Source organism: Pipistrellus kuhlii, unplaced genomic scaffold (genome assembly GCF_014108245.1).
Source record: "Pipistrellus kuhlii isolate mPipKuh1 unplaced genomic scaffold, mPipKuh1.p scaffold_m20_p_1, whole genome shotgun sequence".
In the NCBI taxonomy this organism is placed as follows: Eukaryota; Metazoa; Chordata; class Mammalia; order Chiroptera; family Vespertilionidae; genus Pipistrellus; species Pipistrellus kuhlii.
Genome location: NW_023425404.1, coordinates 132,209,239 through 132,217,763, shown reverse-complemented (window position 1 = coordinate 132,217,763; position 8,525 = coordinate 132,209,239). Strand labels below are relative to the sequence as shown.

The 8,525-nt window shown below is 49.8% G+C and overlaps 1 protein-coding gene across 4 annotated transcripts in view; it reads left to right on the top strand.

The window, feature by feature from the left end:
• Window positions 1-4,651: 4,651 nt before the first annotated feature.
• The window catches only part of NPNT (nephronectin), an 82,804-nt gene continuing 78,930 nt past the window's right edge, over window positions 4,652-8,525 (top strand). For 2 of the 4 annotated variants that reach the window (XM_036409764.2, XM_036409758.2), the window contains exons 1-2: window positions 4,652-4,959; window positions 7,691-7,791. In XM_036409764.2, coding sequence (XP_036265657.1) covers window positions 4,889-4,959; window positions 7,691-7,791 — 172 coding nt within the window. In that variant the 5' untranslated portion in view covers window positions 4,652-4,888. The remainder of the gene's footprint in view (window positions 4,960-7,690; window positions 7,792-8,525) is intronic. The other 2 variants (XM_036409770.2, XM_036409786.2) reach the window with 2 other exon arrangements.

Here is an 8,525-nt window from a genome sequence, read left to right as displayed (position 1 = left end):
CAACATACATCTAGATAAAGTGAATATTGTTGCAAAACATGAAAATGTTGGCTGCTCCTTGTTGCTTTTAGGAAGGCATCTTGAGAAATAGATGAGCTCAGGCTAGAACTGGCTGCTGTGGAAGCAGAAATGAAAGAAAATGAGAATGTCCAGAAAGTGCCCCCTCTTCCCTGGGGATTGAACATTAATGTAGATAAAGGGATCCGGGTCTTGTGGCAAGGATCAGAGTAAGGGTGGTGCCCTCCCGAACAGCCCTGTTATTTCAGCGACTCTCAAGGTGGCCTCCCTTAAGATGAAAGGGTGAGGTATGGACACATGGTAGCAAAGAAATAAAGCAGGCTTAAAAACCAGGACCAGGAAAGACTTTGCCATTGGTTATCTGCACAAAAAACTGACTGGAAGCAATTAGATCAAAAGCCTATCCGGGTTTTAAGGATATTTTGTAGCCGCAGAAACCTTGAGTCTGGCCTGAATACGCCTGTCTCTATTAGCTCCTTAAAGCAACACTCGGGACATTGCAGTTCCAGCAGCAGAAAAAGAACAGGCAGTGATATACAGCCCCCAAGGAAGGCATATGTTCTAACAGTCACTTCTGATGTGGCCACGCAAGATTAATGGTCAAGGCGGAGAAGCAGGGGTGACCTGACTGGCTGCCCTCGGGCTTCCTCCACTGCAGAGCAGAGAAACTCCATCATTCTTGCTCAGCTGGGAGTCAGAATTCCTGTGAACAGCAGCTGTGTGTTCCACAGCCTTCTCCTAGCTCAGTGGTCGGCACACTGTGGCTCCAGAGCCACATGTGGCTCTTTGGCCCCTCAAGTGTGGCTCTTCCACAAAATACCGTGGTTTGGGTGAGTCTATTTTGAAGAGGCGGCGTTTGAAGAAGTTTAAGTGTAAAAAATGTGACTCTCAAAAGAAATTTCAATCGTTGTACTGTTGATATTTGGCTCTGTTGACTAATGAGTTTGCCGACCACTGAACTAGCTGATAAGAGTTTTTAAAGCAATAGTCCTATCCTGGGCTACTATTGCCTTGGGGACAAGGGGGAGCTTGCTTCATCGTTAGCAATGACAATAGCTAAGAAAACTTGATAGAGAAAACACATCTCTCACTCTCCTGCCCAGATATCTCCCAGCTCTCCCTATATTCAGTCTCCGCTCAAGTGTCACTTCTCCAGGAGTGATCAAATCATCCAATCTAAAATCATATTCCATCATTTTTATCACCGTATCCTTCCTTTACCTTCTCTTTACATCTTTACCCTGCCTTCATCATGCCTATTATTTCTGTCCACCTACTGCTGGGTCAGCTCTTTCAGGCCACAGCCTTGTCTTGATCCCAGCTGAATCCCAGCACCCAGAAGTGGCCAATGCATTGCAGGCTCTCAACAAATATTTGTGAGGGGGGAAAAGACTAAATAATCAAGCGCTTCAATCCCCAAGTGTTTGAAGTTGTGTTTGTTTAGTTTTACGTTGTTGCTTACCTATGTTGTATTGTGACCAGTGATAGATAATTATTTGTGTGAAAATCAGGATTACAACTTACAAGGTAGCATTACCTGGTATGAAACCTAACCAAAAAGTTGTCCTACTGGAAAAGTACAAATATTGCTAAAAATTAATACATTTTTTTATTGATATCAGAGAGTAAGGGAGAGAGAGAGAGAGAGAGAGAGAGAGAGAGAGAGAGAGAGAGAGAGAGAGAGACATCAATGGAGAGAGAGAATCATTGATCAGTGCCTCCTGCACAACCCCCACTTGGGATGGAGCCCACAATCCGAGCATGTGCCCTGACCTAGAATGGAACTGTGACTTCCTGGTTCATAGGTCACTGAGCCACCCCAGCAGGGCAAAAAGCAAGTTGTTTGATTTGGTTCTTTCTTGTTTGTTTTTAAGACAGATAGTGAAATGCCACTGTGTGGGAACTCCACCTCTTTTTTGGAATGATCACTGGTGGTCATAAGAGCAGTATATTAGCCAGTTAGAACATGGAATTCATTTAGGATCTCCTCATTCCATGATGCAACAAAAACTGATATAATTAGCTACAGCTCACTCAAGAAAGAAGTTAAGTTCACCAGGCAGAATTCAATCCAACCTAATTCAACCTACAGGGTACCACTCAAAAATGTACACGTACTTCGTTCAGATAGTTTGATGTTTCTTTCTTTTTAGATTTAACGCACTAGGAATAATAATTATTCAGAGTGTGTATACATTATTGGGATAACCTATATTTAGCAGTTGCTGATTTTAATGCACAAGGGATAGAGTGACAACTACGCTTGCCCTCCTATTGGTTGTATTTGTGTCTCATGAGAAACTAGACTGGTAGAGAAGCAATTACAACTGTGCATTAAGAGTTACCCCAGCCGAAACCGGTTTGTCTCAGTGGATAGAGCGTCGGCTTGTGGACTGAAGGGTTCAATTCCAGTCAAGGGCATGTACCTTGGTTGCAGGCACATCCCTGGTGGGGGGTGTGCAAGAGGCAGCTGATCGATGATTCTCTCTCATCGATGTTTCTAACAATCTATCCCTCTCTCTTTCTTCTCTGTGAAAAATCAATAAAATATATTTAAAAAAAAAAAAAAAGAGTTACCCCAGAAAATGCATGGGTTTGTAGAAGCACATACCACAGGAAGCTCAACCAAGCAAAGGATCAAAGGGCTTCCCTGGTAAGTGTCAGCTAAGCTTGGACCCAAAGGATAAGTGGAGAGTGTCCAAATGAAGAAGGAAGATGGAGTGTTTTCTAGGCCAAAGAAAAGATAAGGACAAATGAAAGAGACATGCTGATGGGGCAATGCCCTTTTGTTCCAGAGAGTTGTCCTGTTTTCACCCGCCACTGTTTTCCCTCTCCTTCTATCTCCAGTGTTTAGCCAGGAGGTTAGTCCCTTCTCCCTAATCACCCATTCCTCTGGTGGGGCTTATTTGCAAATCCAATCCAGGAACCAATAAACAAAGAAAATGGCTAAGGAGTAGCCACTGGAGTCTGGAACCCAGCCCACAGTGCACTTACAAAAATTTGATTTTCTGCGAAAAAAAAATTTTTTTGACTCCTACATTTTTGGACCACATTAGAAAGATCTGAAATGGATGACACCAAGCTGTTTGCCTAAAATAATGTCCCAAGCCTGAATTGGCATGGATATTTCCTGAGATTAAAATAGAAACTTGTTTTGCTAACAGAAAACAACTTGGAAATCAAAGAGTCGTTTAAGTTGAAACCATTATTTTTTCCTTTTCTCAGAGAAAATTCCCTGTTTTTATACACACCAAGAGATCAGGATAGTGAGGTCACTGGGCCACAGAACTTTCCATTAAAAATGTGAAATTGAGAAACCTCAAAAAGAAAGTAAAGATGGGGAGCAAAGTTTGTAATGTAACAAACCTATTCGATAAATGTTTAGGAGTACTTACTATTCCCTAGGCACTGTTCTGTGCACCCAACAAAGAACCTCGTCCTTGTAGAGCTTGCATTCTAGCAGAAAGAAAACATACAAAAAGAAGAAATAAATTATGTAGGAAACTGTAAGATTAGTAGTATAGGAGGAAAACAAAGTAGAACAGACAGGGTGCTCGAGGAGGGGGCAAGCTGCAGCTTTAAATAGGCTGGTCAAGGTTGGTCTCCTCAAAGAGGTGACATCTGAGCAAAGACGGGAATGAAGTGAGAATGTGAGCCACGCAGACATCTGTGTCCAGAGAGAAGTAACAGTTGGTCAAGGACCCTAAGGCAGGGGCATGCCTGGAATGTCCTAGAAAGGCAAGGATTAGGAGAAAAGAGATTGGTTGGGTCTGAGAGGTATAGGAGATGTCGGATCACTGCCCTGGGAGTATTTCGGGGTAGGAATTGGACTAGATGCTTTGAACATGCGTTTTAGGGTAATCATTGCGTGTTTTTATCTGAGCAGTCCTTTAGTACTCAGAGTGTGTATACATTTTGGGGGATAACCTATAATGCATTTTACTCTGCCACATCGGAGCAGTGATGGATTTAAATGGTTTCTCAATGATCACTCCAGGATCAGGCACCACCAGACTGCCAAGTAGTTAAGCGCCTTCTCTCTCTGGCAGCACGTGGCCCTGGAGGGGCCACCATCGCTATCCTTCTAATGTTCTCGGAGTTGAGCTGGCAGAGGTAGAAAGTCTACAAGTTTCTTCCTCAAAACCCAACTGGAGAGCCATGCATTTCCTTCGGTGGATTCCAAAATGAAAAAAAAAAAAAAATAAAAATGCCTTTGCCAACCATGTGGGAGAAGCAAAACCCCAGGAGTTTGCCTTTTGCTAATGTGTCCAAGTCGGGCTGTGGTTTCAACCAAATGCAGACGGTGCTCCGCTCCAGCCCCATTGGCCTCTCTGCTCCCCGACTTCTCCGCCGTCGGGGGAAAGCCAGGGTTCTCCCCTGCGGGCTCTCCCCGGCGGCCGCCACCTGCTCGAGCTGCGGTCCGCGCCCAAGGCGCCCCGCCGCCCGCGTCCCTTCCCTCCCGGGCGCCCTGCCTTCCCGGGCCGGGCCAGGCGCAGCGCTCCTCCCGGCCTGGCGTCCGCCCCGCTTGGCTGGCCCCCAGGAGACGCTGCCCCCCCCCCCCCAACGCCCCCGCCCGCCCGCCGGCAGCTCCCCGCGGCAGGGCCCGGCGCCCTCCCCCCCCCGAGCGCACGCGCGCCCCCCGCCCCTCCCCGCCCGCCGCGCGGCTCCCCCCGCAGCGCCTCCCCCGCGGGGAGGGAGCGAGGGGCTCCGGGCGCCGCGCGGCAGACCAGCTCGGGCTGCGGGCCGCGCCGCTCTGCTCTCCTCCGCGGGCAGCAGCAGCTCAGCGGCGGCCGCAGCGCCTGGGGGCGGCGAGGAGGCGAGCGCCCACCGTTCCCGGCACCGACCACCCCGCCTGGGTCCCGCCGCCGACATGGATCTCCTCCTGGCGCTGGTGCTCGGGGCCGCTCTCTACCTGCCGGCGGCCGCCGACTTCGACGGGAGGTGAGTGGGCCCCGGGCGACCTCCCCTGCGCCTCCTTTCCCCCCGCGCATCCCCTCCGGCCCCGCGGTGCCCTCTCCCGGCGCGGGGGCGCGGTCCCGGAGGCGTCTGTCTGCCCAGAAGTGGGGCCACCGCGTCCCCTCGGCTGGAAGAGAACCGTCGAGCCGCTGTCTCCACCCGGAGGAGGCATCCAGTCGCGGCTACAGGCTCCGGGAGCCGGGCTGGGGATGAAGGCGGACGCTGGAGCCCGACATCCCGCTTCCGAGGGCGCCTCTCCGCCGCTCAGAGGAGGGGACGCGCGGTTCGTCCCCAGGTCGGGAGTCTCTGGCTCTCGCTTCAGGAGGCTCCGCACTGGGGAAACTTCCCCGTGGCCGGGGCCAAATCTGCGCTTGGAGCTGTCGGGGCCGCTCCCATCAAGGGTGGGTGGCGGCAAGGGAGCCCCTGCGTTTCCAGGGGGGACCTGTTTGCCTTTCCACTTGGTTTTTGGGGCTCACAATCAGGACCGAGGCGGGGGGCGCGCCGCGCGCACACCTCGTCCGGGAGACCCGGGGCGCCCGGCTCGGCGTGCTCTGACAGGTCCCGCAGCCCGGCCCGCTCCGCTGTCACTCAGCCTCCCCCGGAGCGGCTCCCCTCCCCGGGCTCCCCTCCCAGGCTCCCGGCCCCGCGGGGTGCGCTGCGCGCCCGTGTCGGGAGGGCGTGCAAGGTTACCCCACCTCGGTGAAGTGTGTGTGTGTGTGTGTGTGTGTGTGTGTGTGTGTGTGTGTGTATGTGTGTGTGTATGGTTACCCCACCTCGGTGAAGTGTGTATGTGTGTGTGTGTGTGTGTGTATGTGTGTGTGTATGGTTACCCCACCTCGGTGAAGTGTGTATATGTGTGTGTGTGTCTGTTTGTCTTGGAGGGCGTGCACGGTTACCCTGTGTGTGTGTGTGTGTGTATGTGTGTCTGTCTGTCTTGGAGGGCGTGCACGGTTACCCCGTGTGTGTGTGTGTGTGTGTGTGTCTGTCTGTCTTGGAGGGCGTGCACGGTTACCCCGTGTGTGTGTGTGTGTGTGTGTGTGTGTCTGTCTGTCTTGGAGGGCGTGCACGGTTACCCCGTGTGTGTGTGTGTGTGTGTGTGTGTGTGTGTGTGTGTGTGTGTCGGGAGGGCGTGCACGGTTACCCACCTCCGTGCAGATACACACCAGACTCGCCCAGCGCAGATCGCTGCTCCCCCGCAGAGAGCCTCACCGGGCCACACTGCTTTCCAGCGGCTCTCAGAGGGCGACCCCCACCCGCCAGCCACCTCCCCGGGCTGCCCGAGACTGCAGCACCTGTTTTGCTTGCAATCTTGGAACCAATCAATTCCACGATTGATTGGCTTTCTTGTACCTGGAGGGGAACGGAAGGGAACCAGTGGAGCGCAGCCGCTTGTTTACCACCACCTGGTCGGTGGAAAGAGAAAGTTGGGGTTATTTTGTATAATGTGCTATGGGGGGGCGGGGGAGATTGTGGAGGGGGATAAAGAAAACCGAAAGGCTAAAAACAAAACAAGACAAAACAAAAGCAAACAAACAAAAAACACGGGCAGGAGCCAGAGTATTTTATTGTTTTAAAAACAGTTCTTTGCCCACATTCGGGTAGGTTGTGCATTTCTTGCAGACACATTTGTAACAAGAAGTGCATCACACGAGTAAGTTTAAGATGATAATGTAGTTTTTAAAGATGTCTGAAACAGCCAATGAAAATATTGATCCTCTTGGGGGTGCGAGGGCTGGGGGGGGGGGGCGTGTGGGGGCGGGAGTCATTGTTTCCAAACAAGGAAACAATTCGCCAAAGAAGATGCCAAAGTGGAATCTGGTGGATCAATCAATATCCTGAAATGGAGTACTTGTTTTAGTCCTTACCTTGGAGAGGAAGATGATGATAACGTGAGTTGTTGATGCAGGAAAGTTTCACATCACAAGAACAGTTGAGATGTTAGCTGCCCTTTCAGCTCCCTTGGTTTTATTTAGGCTTCTTTTTGTAGTACATATATATATTTTTTTCTTTCTGGGAACTTTTTCTGCCAGAGAGTCCTATCTTGCAAAGAGTTCTGTTGGGTTTTATGGAAGCTTCCTCTGCCCCACTCTCTGCCCCTTCCCACACCTCCCTTTTATATAAGGCAGAAATTGTTTTCTTTCCACTCTGACATGTCTTCATACTTTTCAGTGTATGATGAATCCGTCAAAACCGGCCCCCTCCTCCCCCCATAGGTGTGGGTCTGTGAGGGATCTGCTTTATTTCAAGCTTCAGAAACCACCTTGAGAGTGGCAGCCTTGAGAAACCTTGTTTGTTTGTTTTTTAGCTGGTGCTACCGTGTTTTCCCGAAAATAAGACATCCTCCGAAAATAAGACCTAGCGCATGGAAAGATAAGACATCCCCTGAAAATAAGACCTAGCGCAACTTTGGGAGAAAAAAATTAATATAAGACACTGTCTTATTTTCGGGGAAACAGGGTATTTCCATTTAAGAAAGAATCTTCCCCTCCCTCTTCCCCCTACTCTCGTGAGTTGTGTGTCTGTCGAACTGTCTGAAATTCGAAATTACTTCATGGCAGAACTATTCCCCTGAGGTGTTTTTAATCCTTAAATCCTGCAAGAATGAAGGAGTTTCGTGTGTTGTGTGATTTAATGATTTTCTAACATAATGACAACGAGGAAATTACTTTTAATTTCAAACGTGTCTTTATTTATCTTGAATCTTTCTGTTCGCTAGGTGGCCCAGGCAAATAGTGTCGTCCATTGGCCTGTGTCGGTATGGTGGGAGGATTGACTGCTGCTGGGGCTGGACCCGCCAGTCCTGGGGACACTGCCAGCGTGAGTATCATCTCCCGGGACTTCGGCTTTCTGGGAGGGGGGCTCTCCACCCCCATTCCATGCTTCACTGCACACCAGAGGGCTCCTTAGACACAGCACTTGCTGGTAGGATTCTGACATGGGAGGGTTCAGTGACTGTCCCAGGCTCTGCCGCTTTCCCCCCTGAGCCGCCCACTGTAAGGAGCCCGTTTGGCTCCTCACAGGATGCTCCCTGAGGCATTGGTCTCCAATCTCTCCTGCTTCCGTTTTCTGACCAGGCTCACTCTTTCCTTTGCTGCAGGCTCTGAGATGGGGGTAAGATAATGAGTCTAGACTGTATTTACACTAAATAAACTTAAGGTATAAAATCCTTACCATAGCTGTTGTGGAAAGAGGCCTCTTTTTTTTTTTTTTTTTTGAAGTGAGGTTGTATTGACTGTTGACTGTGTTCTAAATGGACCACCCAGTAGAATCAAACAAGGCATCGTTTTTTAAGTTCTTTAAGTAATCATGTAATAAGTGTCAAGTCAAAACACGAATTTTTACCTTTTCCTTGATCACGAATATATTTAATATATATATTAAAATATATTTTTATTGATTTTGTACAGAGAGGAAGGGAGAGAGATAGAGAGTTAGAAACATCAATGAGAGATAATCATCGATCAGCTGCCTCTTGCACACCCCCTACTGGGGATGTGCCTGCAACCAAGGTACATGCCCTTCACCGGAATCGAACCTGGGACCCTTCAATC